The 15,833-nt window shown below is 45.4% G+C and overlaps 1 protein-coding gene across 7 annotated transcripts in view; it reads left to right on the top strand.

Annotated features, from left to right (window-relative positions):
• The window catches only part of MED13L (mediator complex subunit 13L), a 190,174-nt gene that overhangs the window by 144,227 nt on the left and 30,114 nt on the right, over positions 1-15,833 (top strand). For all 7 annotated transcript variants that reach the window (XM_064168753.1, XM_064168754.1, XM_064168758.1 and 4 more), the window contains 8 exons: positions 325-429; positions 2,806-3,534; positions 4,216-4,438; positions 5,171-5,276; positions 5,665-5,789; positions 7,298-7,397; positions 10,716-10,936; positions 13,907-14,112. In XM_064168753.1, coding sequence (XP_064024823.1) covers positions 325-429; positions 2,806-3,534; positions 4,216-4,438; positions 5,171-5,276; positions 5,665-5,789; positions 7,298-7,397; positions 10,716-10,936; positions 13,907-14,112 — 1,815 coding nt within the window. The remainder of the gene's footprint in view (positions 1-324; positions 430-2,805; positions 3,535-4,215; positions 4,439-5,170; positions 5,277-5,664; positions 5,790-7,297; positions 7,398-10,715; positions 10,937-13,906; positions 14,113-15,833) is intronic.

Raw genomic sequence — 15,833 nt, 5'->3', positions numbered from 1 at the left:
CCTTGCTTTTCACTAGTTCTCTGCAATTTTCTTCCTGGATATGTCAGGAGACTTTCCAGATTCAGTTTAAATTGCTTGCCCCTTGCTGCTTATGCTCAACCTCCAGACAGCTGTCAGAGGTAGAGCTGGTACCATCCTCCCACGTGAATCAAACTGTAAGTTTTAAGGAGAGCTGGAGGGAACTGCTGTTAAGTAGAGAGTTCCAGTTCAAAGCTGAAGCAGAAGTCATCTCTTTGCTGGGAGCCTGTGAATTTCTGTATGTGCATTTTAAACATTTGCTTTTATGCAAGGTGAGAACTACTAAAATAAATTTCTCTTCTTCAGGAGGAATCAAATTACAACTGCAAATTTGGAAGAGGAGGTTCCTAACAATACAGTTTCTTGGGATTTTGTGGATCCAGTCCAAAGAGTCAGTTGTTCTTGTTCCAGGTGAGCTTTGAAGAGAGGGAGCACTTCTCACACTGGAAGAGCCCTCTTTAAAGCAGCCATTTAGCAGGGGAGCATCCTCACAGCCCCCAAAGGCTTGTTAGTTAGAAATGTCTATTGCCCAAAGCTGAGTGAAGCAAGATTGTGTTCTTGTACTTTTTGGGTTTGACTTCTCAGGAAGCCAGCTCTTCATTGTGTATTTAAGAGAGAAAGGGGTGTGAGAAGAGCTGAAGATGCAGAGGATCTGTGTACCATATGGAGGGCAGAGTGTTCCACCTGGAAAGTCTGTGCAGTATGGGAAGTGAAGGTGTTGCTCTTCTGCAGCCTTGCTCTTCAGCTCTGATTATTTGTCCCTTGTGTGGCTGTGCTCAGGAATGCAGAACAGATAAGTGTCTTGCCAGAGTTCCAGGTGTTTCCTATGGAAAACAGGTCCAGCTTCACCTGGAACGCATGAGGAATCAATAGTGGGCAATGGAAACATGATTCCAGGGGTAGGTTCAGCTGCATTTGCAACTTCTCACTGTCTCTTACTATCTCCAGTGATAGCTACATTGTGCAACTGGGAAATAAAAGCACATTCCTTAAAAGGAAGGTGGGTCCTAACTTCAGACAGCAGGGAACATTTCCTGTGTGCTGCAAAGACTGGACAGCTACTGACATGCAGATACTGGTTTGGTCATTACTGTGCCCTTTTGTGGGTGTTGTAGAAATGTCAAGGTATGATCTTAAATACAGAGTCTTGTCTGGTACTCAGCATCAAAGTCAGTCTTCTGTAGACCCAGCTCTGTGTGTTGGAGAGCAGAATGTCTCAAATAGTTTTCTGGGGTCAGTTAAAATAGAGTGAATGAGGAAGAATGAAGGCAACAAAATGTTACAAGAACACGCCCAAGGCAAATCTTCAGTTACTAGGGCATTAGCTCCACATTCTGGGTGGCTGCGGCCACGGACCATCTGCTGCAGCAGAGAATTTGCCACGTCCTGATAACAGCAAAGTCCACAGAGGCAGCCAGGACAGCACCACACAGTGTGGATGGTTACAGGAAAAAGGCAGCAAGTCCGAGAAGTTGTGTTTGTGCCTTTTGACAGCTGGTGTGTGCTGTAAAATCAGGGTGTTTTCTTAACCAGGTCATAAAAGCAGATCTGTTTTCTTCCCTTCAGTAGTCCACTTACCTTAGATAATGTCATTTGAGAGGTCAATATTGCATGTTTTGAGATGTTTTATTGCTGTCCTAGATACCATTGCTTATAAAGAAAAGCAGGGAAGGAGTGATTTATTTCGCTTGCCTAATTAGCTTTAAGCAGGTGTATACATATTAAGCACAATACATCTTTTAGTTACTGCTGGTCTTAAACCCAAAGCAAGCAACTCCAAACAACAAAAAAGGCCAGTAAAATATGGCCCTGTTGGAACATCCTTGGGGCAGCCATCATCTGTCTGATAGAAACACTGAAATACTGAAATCCAGTCCTGTGCTTCCCAGGCTCAGAGGGCTGGGTACAAATTGGGAAAAGCCATGTTTAAAATAGGGAGCCAGTTTCATAGATTCGTAGGGCAGTTTGGATTGGAAGGCACCTTCAAGATCATTCAGTCCCATCCCCTTGTCATGGGCAGGGACACCTTCCACTAGCCCAGATTGCTCAAGGCCTCATCCAGCCTGGCCTTCAACACCTCCAGGGAGGGGGCATCCATGACCTCCTTGGGCAACCTGTGCCAGTGTCTCACCACCCTCACTGTCAAGAATAATATCTTCCTGCTCTCCAGTCTCTCTCCTCCTCAACCTTAAGTGTTTGTGTGTTTGCATTTTTGTTTGGAATACTTAAAACATTCCTGCTTTCTTCACCAGTGGGTAGGTGCTCTGTTGGTTTAGTTTGGTTCTGGACTAGAGCTGTAGTTATTTTCCCTTGTCTGCAGAGCAGGAGGAAACTGCCATGAAAGCATCCTGCTATGTACTGTGTCTGTGAACAAAACGAAACCTACCCCCATCTGCTCAGGAGTGTGCAAGAGCAGTGGTGTAGCTCCACAGCAGCCAGGCTGTCTGCAGGGCTGTCTTTCTTCAGGGGAAAAAACCAGCAGCAGTGTGGGGGTTTTTTTTGTTGTATTCCCTTCATCTGAGCAGCACTAAGCCTCTACAAACATTAAATCTTTCCTTTGAATGCTGCTGTCTGGAGACTGTCATTTTCCACTCCGTGGCTCAGAAAAGCTGCGGCCAGGCTGGCTGGGACAACCTGCTCCAGTTCTTGTGGCCATTCCAGAACCTGTTAAAAGATCAGGAGTGGAGATCCGGTTTCTCAGTGCTGTCCTTTGGGCTGGGTTTCTTTCCCATGAGATGAGATAAGGGAATAAACCACCCAGTGACTTGTTTCTGGCTCTGCTTTCAGGCACAAGGTTTTCAAACAGCGCTGTGCTGCTGGCTCCAGCCGTCCCCCAACGATAAATCAGTCAGGCTTCAGCGTGGGAACGTCGTCGTCCTCAGCGTTGCCACCTCCTGCCTCTTCAAAGCACAAAACCACAGAGAGGCAGGAAAAAGGAGATAAGCTGCAAAAAAGGCCTCTGATGCCATTTCACCACCGGCCCTCGGTGACTGAAGAGCTATGCATGGAGCAGGACACTTCAGGGCAGAAACTGGGATTAGCAGGAATGGAGCCCTCTTTAGAAGTCCCCAACTCCAGAAAGTATGAGAAGCCGCTCTCTATACCTGCTAGGAATCCAAGCAAGCAAATGAATATGAATCCTATGGATTCACCCCATTCCCCCACTTCCCCTCTGCCTCCCACGCTCAGCCCCCAGCCCCGAGGTCAGGAAGCAGAGAATCTGGACCCACCTGCCGTACCTGTAAACCCAGCACTCTACGGCAGCGGGCTGGAGCTTCAGCCGCTGCCCAGCTTAGATGACAGGACAGTCCTGGTTGGACAGAGGTTGCCTCTGATGGCAGAGGTCAGTGAGACAGCACTGTACTGTGGGGTAATTCAGAACACTGAGTCACTGGATGTGTGGAGGACCTATAGTGTCCCTTCGAGTGATGATCTAGAGTTCAGGCCACCGGATCTTCCCTGCGAGAGATACGATGCCAAGATGGAAGTGAGCTCAGACAGCACTGCACTGAAAAGGTAAGAGCACAGGCTGATCTGAATGGTGGCTCTGGCACTGTGGGCATCTCCACACTCTCTCTTCAGTTGAAACTGAGATGAGCAGAAGGCCTCGCTCTGACGTCAAGAGCGATGTACATTAGGGATACCTCAGACACTCAGGCAGAAAGGTGATGTTGTAGTAATGTCTTTTTGCATCTGCTCTTCTGTTGGTACTTCAGAAGAACAGGCACATCTTTTTGTAACCTGGGTCACAGGAATTTGAGCAAATGTGTGGGGTTTAGTAAGCTTATGTCTTCTGATCATTGAAAGAAGAGAAAGTCTCTATTTAGTTATGCAACCTTCCAGCTGCAGAAATGCTGGGGTTTGAGTGAAGCCGTGGCACTGCAGAGGCACTTGAGTGTGGTTTGGCCAGTTGTGTGTTTAGAATTGCACTGTGTCATGCTTGTGGGCTCTGTGAAATGGGCAGAAGCTTTGCTATTCGCTTCAGTCTGAAACTCTTAAGTCCAGGCTCTTTCTCGGGTACTGAATACAACCAAATGCAGCCCTTAGTTGAGGAAAAAAATGTACTTCTGCTTGACCAAGGATGGTGGAGTGAGACCTGGCCTGTATTTATGTCTGACAGCTGTTTTTCCTTGCTGTGAAAGGTGTGTTGGTTTCGTTTCATGATGGCTTTCTTTGCTTGTTTGTTTTGACTTTCAGGCTCTTAGCACAACCTAATAAACGGTTTAAAATCTTGGAAGAGCAGAAACCAGTGCAGGCACTGAACTATCTTGACCCCTTGCCTCTACTACAACAGCCTGGAGAAGGCCTGGGAGATGCTAGTGATCCTTACACCTTTGAAGATGGTGATATAAAGTACAGCTTCACTGGCAATAAAAAATGCAAACTTGGGGCTGAGAAAGATCCTCTGAAGAAGAGCAAGGTAATGTGTAAATGCAGCTTCTCTGTCGTTAATATCCGCTCTGGATTACTGTGCTATAGCACAGTATCTGCTCCGTGGCTTTCAGAAGTCACAAGCCTGTTCCACAGATCAAACTTGACTTGTTCCAGAGTTTCACCACTCTCATTGTGAAGAACTTCCCCTGAATGTCCAGCCTAAATCTGTCCTGCTCTGGTTTCAAACCACTCCCACTCATCCTATCACCCCAAGCCCTTTAAAAAGTCCCTCCCCAGCTCTCCTATAGTCCACTTCAGCTACTGGAAGGCTGCTCTAAGGTCTCCCTGGAGCCTTCTCCTCTCCAGGCTGAAGAGCCCCAACTCTCTCAGCCTGCCTTTGTGTAGGAGAGATGAAAGACAATTTAGTCACCATGCTTTGGTTATCACCTGCCCTGTGCTGGCTCCTCACTCGTGCTTGTGCAGGCAGCCACCATGCCTCCAATTCTGGATGTTTTCTGGGGAAGGTGAGGTGGCTAATGGCCTGGACTGGCTGTCCAAGTTCACTGGTGCCTGTGCAACCCTTTGCAAGTCGTACACAATGTGACTTTGTGTTCTTCCTAAGTCAAAGGCAGCAGGCAGCTGCCTTCTTTTCCTTGCTGAGATTTATTTTTCATACTTCTCAAAGCACTTAGTGCAGACCCCTGACTTTGGCTGACAGTTGTTCTTACAGAGCTTAAATTGATGTCCATTAAGAACTCCTGTATTTCCTTTTTTGCAGTCAGAAGATGGAATGCCCACCAAGGAAATCCCCACGACAGGTCATTCTACACCAGTCCCCGAAGGAAAAGATGCCATGTCCATTTTCAGTTCTGCTCCTAAGACTGGTGAGTAAAAGCTCTTTAATTTGCTCTGCAAAGCAAAAATTCACAAAGCTGTGCAGTAGAATCTGAAAGGAAAATCACTGGACATGAAGAGCTCCTGAGATGGAGCAGACCTGATGCCGCCTGTCCTTTTTATCATAACAGCACTAATGAATTGGCTTTAGCATAGTGGAGTTGGGCAGTAGCTACTTTCATTCCTTCCCAGTTGATTTTTTCAGTGCTTGATTGAACCTTGCTTGCAAGGCTGTTTCTAGGCTACACCACAGAGAAGAGGCCTCAGTGGTCCTTGCTTATCCCCTGGTTAGAGGGAGAAGTCAAACTGAGAAAAGGCAGTTTGATGTTTCTTGATTTTGCTCCCGTTTTCACGTGGTTTTCTCTTTCTCTTTGGCAGATACCCGGCAAGACAATGCTGCAGGCCGAGCAGGCTCTGGTAGCCTCACACAGGTGACAGATCTGGCTCCATCACTTCATGATCTAGATAATATCTTTGATAATTCAGATGAAGATGAGCTTGGTGTAAGTCTTTGTGGGACTGAGTATTCTGTAGGCTTTAGCCTTGGCCAAAAAGGAGGAGGAGAATGGACTGCTAATGGGGGGGCGATTATCCCTGATAGATAGGAGAGAGTTTCCAGGTAGGCAGGCTTGGGCTTTGAGTAGCTTCCTACTGCTAGCAAGCAGAGGAGCCCAGAAATCATCACTGGTGGTAATTCAGGTGTATTAGAAAATCATTTCAGTGATATCAACACTTATGTTGGCTGAATTTTCCAGTCAGGAGGGGACGCTCTGTACAGCTAACCTGCTGCCTCAGTTGCAGCCAGGCCGTGAGAACACTTCCCTAGGGGAAGCAAGGGGTTTGCTTTGTAAGTGTCTTGCATCCAGCTTTGTGTCCTTGGCACCTGTCAGCATTTGGGGTGTGCTTAAGAGCTATGGACAAGGTCCTGCTGCCATTAACTGAGGAACTGTTGTTTCACCTCCTCTGAGAAGCTGCCCAAAGAACGAATCTCACAGTAGTGAATTTCAGCGATTCTCTGAGGCTTGTTCCTTTGTCTGCCTACAAGCATTTACTTCAGTGTGAAGAGGAATAGTTGCTGAATATTAAGAAATACAAATGGAAAAGCAGACTTACATCAGTTACCAGGGGAAAAACTGAGACATGTGGAAAGACAAAGACTTGAACAATTACTGATTTTAAGCTTACTCTAATAGAGCCATAATGATACAGAAGGGGATCTTGAACTGGCTGATAGCAGATAATAGGTTTAGTGGAATGTCTGGTTCTCGGCAGCACTTTCCAAGTGCACTGTTTTATTTACCACTTCTCCCTGTTTTGTTCCACACAAACTGCACTTGTCAGGTCGCAGTTAATGTACCCATCTACTGCAGAGGTGTTCCATCAAAATAAAACCCACTTTTGCTGTGGAGTTGGCCTAGACAGACCTAATGTTCTCCCAGTCTTAAAACTTGCACCTCTCGAGGTGTCTGTCCCCTGTGGTAAATCTCTTCACGGCATTCATAGATTCATAGGGTGGCCTGAGTTGGCAGGAACCTTAAAGATCATTAAGTTTCAAAGGGACACCTTCCACCAGCCCAAGTTGCTCAAGGCCTTGAACACCTCCAGGGAGGAGGCATCCAGAACCTTCCTGGGCAACCTGTGCCAGTGTCTCACCACCCTCACTGCAAATAATTCTTTTTAATCTTCAGTCTAAATCTGCCCTCCTCAAGCTTCAATCCATTCCCTCTCATCTGTCACTACAGCCCTTGTAAGAAGTCCCTTCCTTTCCTCAGTGTTGTGCTCTCTCTGTCATCTTAGCCCAAACAGGCAAATATTGCAGACTTTGTTTTGCTTTAGCGCTGAAAGAGAGGAAAAAGACTCCTTGAGGGGAGTAGATGGGAGAGCAGAACGTGACTCTTTTTGTTTCTTCCCTCTGAAATCTCATCTGGGGAGCTGTTAGAATTTTCACCAGCTTGTGCATTCTAACATTGTGTCTCTGTGTAACTATGGGATGTGACTGTTCTGCTTCCAGGCTGTCTCGCCAGCTCTTCGCTCGTCCAAGCTGCCCGCAGCAGGCTCAGAGGAGCGCCCGCTGGGGAAGGATGGCAGAACAGCAGTACCTTACCCCCCAAGTGAGTAACACCAACTGGTTGGTGACCTCTTTGCTGACAGTTCAAATCTCCTTGCAGCCTTTTGTAGGAGACTTGCAAAGTCACTTTCTTCAGGACTAAGAGGGACTGTGCTGCTTCTGTTCTGTCATTACCAGATGCCAGCATTAAAAGGCTAAGAGGATTTTAATGGGAACAGTGGATGTGACAGAGGCATATGTTTGTCATGTGCCTGCTGAGGTTTGAGATGCTCTTCTTCTAACACTGTTGTCTTAGATTGGAGGTGAGGGAGGGCTTTGTCACAAATCTTCATTTAGAAGCTGTCCTCTGTTCTCAATTGAGTGTTTAATCACAATTAGTCACTTGCACCACTACCACATTGCTCTTTACATATAAATCATTCTTCTTTATAAAGAATTCAAAGAAGTGGAAGTTGTGACTTACCAACTGGCTGCTAGGGTGCAACCTGTCTTGCAAGAAAATTGCATTTAGCTGTCAACAAATTCAGGCTAAAATCACCTTCAGGGTTTAACCTGGATGTGGAAGGGCAAAGTTCTAACTGTGGACACATTGCAGACATTTTACAGGTGGTTGTGGAAGAAGTGATGCTTGTGCAGGCACCACACAGGTACAGGAAGGCTGTAAGAGTGCAGGAGACTTACAGAGTAAATCTAATGTGCTGAAAATGCACGAAATGCAGGTTAAAACAACAGCGATTTTTGTAAGGACTGTTGGAACAACTGTTGGGGATGATCACTTTAGCTCCCAAGACAGATGGGCTTCCTTGCATTTCCTGCACTTGAAAGGAGGTTGGAGCCAGCTGGGGCTTGGTCTCTTCTCCAAAGGAGCAATCAACACAAGAAACAGCCTGAAGTTTCACCAGGGGACATTTGGGCTAAACATGAGGAACAGTTTCTTCCCTAAAAGGGTTGTCAAGGCCTGGAACAGACTGCCCAAGGCAGTGATGGAGTCCCCATCCCTGCAGGGGTTTCACAGCCATGGGGATGTGGTGCTGAGGTTTAATGATGCCCTGGCAGGGGTGGGTTTAAGGGTTGGTCTTTTCCAACCTAAATGATTCTGTGATTCTATGTATATAGGTGTGAGAGAGGAGCAAAGTGAGAATTTCTGGTATAACACTAACAAATCAGGTTATGAATTACAAATGACTTGGTGGTGAGGAAGAAGAATGTTTGATTTTTGTGGCTGCTATAAGCAGAAATCAAATCTCTCTGCAAATCATTCTTTAATGCCTGCTCATTAACTTCAGCTGGTAATGAGAACAAATTGAGGAGAAGAAAAAACCAGTCTGGAAGAGATGAGTCAGAGTTTTATGGACTCATAAAAGCTGTACTGATTTACTCAAACGTAGAAGTCTGAAGCATACAGAGATTGGGTTTTGACAGGTTTAGTTGATCCATAGCTTTTTAAAATATGCAAAGCTTTTTCAAGTGTGGCACACATGAAAATGAGTGATGGTGGTTAGCCTGTTGCTGTAGGGTTGGGGGATTTTTTGTAATTAAACTTTTTTTTTATGAATCTGCACTGCAGAGTTTTGCTAACTGGTGTGAGCCTGAGCGTGAGGAAACGTAGCCTGGAAAGCTAAAGAGATACCCTGGGCTCTGGTTTGTGGATGTCCCCTGGACACCAGCTGTGGAGGCAGAACAGTGTCTGCAGGGCAATGCCATGCCTTGGACATCATACTGAAGTCCTGCTGACCACATTGCATTTGAGCCTTCCTGCCTCCCCTTCCCCAGCTTCTAAAGCAGACTGGTGAAAAACAGGCAGCAGCCGATCCTGAGCTTATTTCATACTAATTAGTGGGTAATATGGGGTTTGCCATCCTAGTGAACCTGTTTTCAACAATAATTGATCCAATATCAGGACAAGACTATGTTTTTTCAGAGAATTGGTGGCAATAATTCCTAGCCCTTTATTTACTTCAGGTTGTAAAAGACTTTGGATTCAACTTTGACTGTTAGTGCCAACAGAACTCCATTTGGAGAGAACTTCACCTTTTTGGGTTGTTTCACTTTGTCTGAAGGGTTGAGCAGGGTTAGCTGAGGAGTTGGATGGATTGGCTCCTCTGTGCACAATGGAACAAAACTCAGGGTTTGGCTGTGTTAGGGCAGAGTGGAGACATCTCTGGAGGCTGCAGCATCCTACCAAAGTGTACTCTCAGTGTACATCACTGTGCACTGTGTGTCTTTGGAACTGCAGCTCTTATTTCTGCCTCTGTCCTGTCAGCTGGGGTTGGGTGTATGTGCAGGAAGGGAAATGGAACTGGACATTCAGCCTGTCAGAGAAAGCCTCTCAGTGCACACACAGCTGGGACTCACTCTTCTCTGAGTCTTTTAACAGCAAGTTCACCAGAGTGATGCTGATGTCCAGGGAACAATCTGCCCTGGTTCAAGTCAGGAACACGTAGTTTATGTTCTGAATCGTAAGGAAAATGCATCAAGCTGGTAGCTGGAAGGGAGAAGAATGCAGACTTTGTTCTCTGGAGTGTTCACTTGCATTGCCCTTCATAAAGCACTTTGTTGGGGTCTGCATAGAAACACTGAATAGTTTGGGTTGGAAGGAACCTCAAAAATCATCCAGTTCCAGCCCAAATCCCTTCCCACTGGATCAGTTTCTTGTTTGCTTTGCTCACAAAAGGGAAACACTTGATGGCTGATTGCATTATGTTCTTTTACTGGGAAGTAATTGAAGAATTTTCTAGGCTTAATGTCTTGTGATGCCAAATTGCAGTTGTGTGCCTTCCTCTGACCCCCCTCACTCTGGGATGCCTGCAGTCTGATTGTCAAGGAGAATGGCCTGTGTTTGCTTTAGCAACAGTGGCCTGTCCTCTCCTCAGGAGCTCTGTTGCTATGGACCAGAGGAGAGGACAATGGCTCAGTGGAAAAACACAGCTAAGTGCAGGCTGATCTCAGGAGCCACCGGGTTTAGGGCTGGCTATCAGCTCTGACAATGGGGAGGAGCTGCTCTCTAGCTCCTTAGTAACCTCTGCTGGGATGAACTTTACATTCATGTCGATGAATCTCTTCCATGATGACTTTTTGTTGCTGTTAATGTTGTACATGGAATTGGTGCATCCACCAGTTTGTTGCTGCTGCTGAACAAAAGCTTGCAAAGTACCCCTGGGAATCTTTAGAATATAACCCTACAAGTTAACTTCTCATGGATTTGTTCTGCCGTCAGAACCGCAGTTTGTCTGTGGAATCTTCACTGGGTCCCAGCTGATGAAATATGAACAAGTCCTGAGTCAGTCTCTTCTGTTTTATTAGACTTTCTTCCCACCTTGTATTTTGGTGATTAACAGTGTTGTCATTTCATTGTATTCAGCTGTGGCAGATCTCCAAAGGATGTTCCCAACACCACCTTCTTTAGAACAACACCCTGCCTTCTCCCCAGTAATGAGCTATAAGGATGGAATAAGTTCAGAGACTGTGACTACCCTGGGAATGATGGAAAGTCCTATGGTTAACATGGTTCCACCACAGCTTGCTGAGTTTAAAATGGAGGTGGAAGATGGATTAGGTAGCCCTAAACCTGAAGAAATTAAGGTAACATGCCAAAGATGTGGTATTCTTATAATCTCATCTGTGTGTGCTCTGATTTATATAAACAAGTGACGTGGAGTGTGTGTAACTGACTACCAGATATCAGCTGGAGCCATGTAAAGTGCAGATCAGGCTTTAGTGGGGACAAAAACTCTCTAGAAAAAGAGCTTTGTAACTGTTTCCCTGGTTTGAACTGTAGGCATTTTTCTTCTTGTGATTTGATGTTGGTAATGTTCTCAGAAGCAAAAAATGTTGTGTGTGAAATGAGCCCTGTGCCTAAAGGAAAGGATGTACATATGTGACAGAACATCATACTTGTGGCTAAGTAGCTGTTAAATGATTGATCTCTGCAGATCATTTTTCTGGAGCACCTTTTATGTGTAGCCACTCCTTGCTGCCAGTCCCTGGGGATGCAGCGAGGATAAAGTCATGCATGGAGCAAGGCTGCCCTTTGCTCTCTGAAATGTTGCCTTTTTTGGTTAGGGTTGAAAATCTCTGAGAAAGCCCAGGGCTTGAACTTGGTCTCTTTCTTCTTCAGCTGATGTTACTTCACAAGTGTTAAGGCCAGATGGGACCAATCTTATCTGACTTTCTGTATAACACAGGTCAGGTAATGTCACATAGTTCCTCCTCTATTGAGCCCTATAGTGTATCTGAGTAAAGAGCTGTTTTAACTGGGGACTCTGATGCTGGCTCCTAAGCCTCATATACCAAGACCTGTCCATTTTTCCATAGCATCACATGAAGAGACTTAACATAAGCACCTGCTGCCCATTGGTTTGTATTTCACCCTGCCATACTTAGCACAGGTTAAGAGGTAGAATAAAAGCCATTCTGCCTGCTTGTGCATATTCTCTTTGGGCTGATTTTTGTCATTTTTGTCACAGGTTGTCATTCTCACCTTGCCATGCACATAGCCTGAGGGGTTTATATTGAAAAGTGCACCTTTCTATGTAGAAATACAGATCACTTCACTCTGCAGCAAGCTCATTTGTACACAGCTAATAAAAAGGCAGCTACAGGCTGTAACTCTGTCCTCCTGGCAGTCCCCAGGCCCTGGTTTTATAGCCTAATTCTCCTCTGTCAGGCCCACCCCGTCCCTGCTATGGCAGCAGCTGGTTTTGTCCCCAGCACCACTTTCTCCCTCTCATTTGCTCCTCCTGTGAGTGTTGGCAACAACCAAAGGCTTCACACATCTACACTGCTGAGGGAGCTACAGGCAGGAAGACACAGCCCTTGCAGTAGCATGGACAAGAAGTGGCTGCACATCAGTGAGAGAAGACTGAGAGATGAATTGGTCTCAGTACAGATGACGTAGTCAGTGGGGAGTTTAGTGCATTAGCAGTGTAGCTTAGGCAGCCAAAGTCAAGCATAGCAAGCCACAGGGTGACTGTCTCCCTGAGAGCACTCAGTTGTGTCCCTGGGAGGCAGTAAGAGAGCTCATGACTCAGTACTGGCATGAAGCATGTCCAGTCAGACCCAGGATTCCCAGCTCCCAGGGCTGCCAGTCAAGCTGATGCCTGCGAAGGGGCTGAGCTGGCAGAGCTTCTCCAGAGGCTTTGGCAGAAGTGTGAGGCAGTTAGCAGCATGCCCCTTGTGCAGTTAACCACCTGGAAGCTGGGCATATGGAGCCAGGCTGCTGCTAGTGACAGGCCTGTTCTTCTTCCCTTCTTAACTTGAGGGCATGGCGAGATGGCATCTTCTCAGAGGCTTTGCTGGAGCACAGCTGTCCCACCTGCCTTGTCTAGTTCGTGTAGCCACCACTTTTTATAGCATCAGAGAAGCCTGAAATAAGTTTTTTATATGGTTGGTGAGACTTTGCTGTGCCATAGACCTTACTGAGGTTTTTTTTCTTCTATTTGTGCAGTAAACTCTTTGCTTAAAACTAGGATAATTTGGGCCTGGAAAAAAATCTCTTTTTTTTTTTCAGCTGGAGGTTTTTGAGTGGAAACAGATTGTAGAGTGTCAGTGATACTGAAGATATTGTAATCTCCCTCACAGCCACTTTAAGAGTATTAAAATACATATATTTATCTGCCTGGTAACATTTCCAGCAGCACAGTTGACTTGCTTTTAAGTGTCACACCTGCTCACATACACCAAGCACCTCAACCCATTGCTAATCACGTTGAGAACATCTAAGGTTTCTTGTGCTGAGTGTTCAGCAGCTGAAGGCAGCAATCCACACATTGCTCATCTCTCAATGCTTTGCAAGGTGCAAGGGAAAGAATGCAAGGACCTAAGATGTTAAATGCTGACATTCTGAGACCACTGTTACTCTTCCAATCCCGGGTCTTACTTTGCAGTGATGCCTCAAAAGGGAAAGAGGAAAGAAGCTTGGGGTAGCTCTAGAAACTGGCTGCAATTCTTGGCATCATCCTCTGCAAACCAAGATGACAGTCAATTCAACCCCTTTGACTGGACTTCAGTGATAGTTATATTGCATATTATGCTCACTGGATTGTTTATATATTTATAGTAAATGCATTGCTTCTATTTAATATTTGGCTTGTGTGAAGTGTCCACTCATTAATTGGTTTCTGTTAATCCCCATGATGATTATTGTTCAGAGAGGCTGTCTTAAGACACTTACTGTTTCTTCTCACTGTCAATTCAGCCTCTCCCTCCATTGTCAGTGTAGAAGTCCCACAAAAATCAGTCTTTTGAGTCCTTGAATTAGTTGCTTAAAGTTAGGCAGTATGAAAATTTCTTCCTTCTCTACTCCCTTTCCAGACAGAGTTTGTCTGAATCCGTCTGATTGGGATGCATAGCATCTAAGCAGGACAAGGAGCCTCAGCTGAGTTTCCTTGGAGGAGCTGCTCTTGAATGTTTTTGTAGGATGAATTAATGATAAATCAATTTAGGGGGGGAATGCAGTTGTGGAGGATTTTCAGTGCAGGTTTTAATTAAAAGTAATTAGATATACAGAGCAACCTTGCCATAGTTGTAAACCATGTCACTTGCATGTTACAGGACTTCTCATACGTGCACAAAGTTCCATCATTTCAACCTTTTGTGGGCTCCTCTGTGTTTGCTCCACTGAAGATACTGCCAAGTCAGTGCCTCCTACCTCTGAAGATACCAGATGCCTGCATTTTCAGGCCGTCTTGGGCTGTTCCTCCTAAAATTGAACAACTTCCTTTGCCACCTGCAGCCACTTTCATTAGAGATGGCTACAAGTAAGTAACAGTCTTGTAGGAAATCCCTTTGGCATGCACATAATTTAAATGACTGCTTGACTGAAATGTTTGTGTAGAAGAGTGCCTTACTGCACACCAGAACCATAAAACAACCTTCAAATGTATTTTAAACCTTTTCAGTTTGTCAGTCTGAGATCAAGACAGTTCTAATAGTAACAACATTTGAACTGAGAACAGCTTTTGGAGCTTGGTGGTGCTGTGCTGTGTGTCCACCACACTCGTGGTGCTTGGAACAGAACAGGAAAATGGAGCATTTGGGTTACTGTGATTTCTGATACAGGAAAATGTTGTAATTCTACATAAATCAGAAGTGTTAGGGGATAAAATCAATACACTTAAACTCTCCAGTCCCTGCTCTCTCATCTAACCTAGAGTTAGATTCCCCTCCTGCTTGTGCATGTGGATTCAATTTGAGTTCCAAGATGATCATACCTGACCCCGATGATAGCAGTTTGCCTTCTGAGGGCTCTTAATGTATTGAGCAGGCCTGTGACAGCTGTCTCCTCCATGTGCTCTTGTTGGTTCTGCTGAGTCCTTATGACTTACCTGGAATGGATCACCTGGGGAACTGCTCATCAGGCAGATGCTGGTGGGAGGTCTGCTCTTCTCCCCTTGCTAGCTGCTGAGAGAAGAGATGCCAAGCTGGAGATGCTGTCACCTACAAGCAAATACTACTGTTAAACACAAAAGCTTACGTTCCCTGCTCAGGTCTCAGAAATCAGCAATCTTTGTAAAAAAACTCATTGCTGGGGGTTTTGAAAGATATCAAGAATTTGCACCATTAAATTAACAAAGCCTCTTAAAAAGCATAATAATGGTACAGAGATCTCCTGCTGCACTGCACTCGTTTCTAGAGGAGGTGTCCTGTATCTTTAAATCAGTCTGTGAATCCTTTAAATCAGGCCTTTCCCCCAAAGGATCTTCGGTGCTCCCACAAGAATTGCAAAGAAGAAATTGTAAACCCTTGATAGTGCCTAGGGAGCAATTTAATTCTCAGGTTTTCTCATGCTGCTAACTGATTCAGCAGGCCTGAGCTGGTTATTAATTTCAGGTATTTGTTGGGGAAAAACCCCTTTCATTTTCAATGTAATCCAATTAGAGGCAAGATTATTACTGCAGGCTTCCGACTGAGCGCTGATTGCCAATCAAGGTTTCTAGGTCACCTTTTCTTATTAGTCTGAGGCAGTCAGTGTGCTTCAGATCCACAGCTCCCTCAAACCTTTGTTCATATCTTCCTTCGTCTCCTGCTTTCAGCTGGACATGCATCAGTTCAAGGTAATAAGAGGATTCTGCAGAATGAGGTCCTCACTGTTTTCCTTTTCAAGTCACTAATGATGTGTGAGCACTAACATAGCTCTCCTGTTAAACAGCACACAAAGCACACAGCAAGAACAGACAAACACGAAGCAATCCTGCTTCCCCTCTTTTATCAAGAGACTCATTAAGTTCTTCCAGCATTTTCCTTGCCCTTGTATGTAATGGACACGTTTCCAGGCAAGCGAGCAGCTTATCGCCGCTTGGAACGAGAGAAGTTCAGTCTCACTCTTTTGGTTGGCCCTGCACCACCTGTTCCTTGGTATGAGTCATTCAGAAAGGTGACAGATCTCATGGGAACGTACAAACTGTCCTTTGGTCACTTAGATTTGGCAGGAGATGGCAAAACCCAGAGTAATAAAACCCAGTCATGACAGATGGCCCCA

Source organism: Pogoniulus pusillus, chromosome 30, assembly GCF_015220805.1.
Source record: "Pogoniulus pusillus isolate bPogPus1 chromosome 30, bPogPus1.pri, whole genome shotgun sequence".
NCBI lineage: Eukaryota > Metazoa > Chordata > Aves > Piciformes > Lybiidae > Pogoniulus > Pogoniulus pusillus.
The sequence above is the reverse complement of the archived record's forward strand: the minus strand, read 5'-3'. Positions and strand labels throughout refer to the sequence as shown.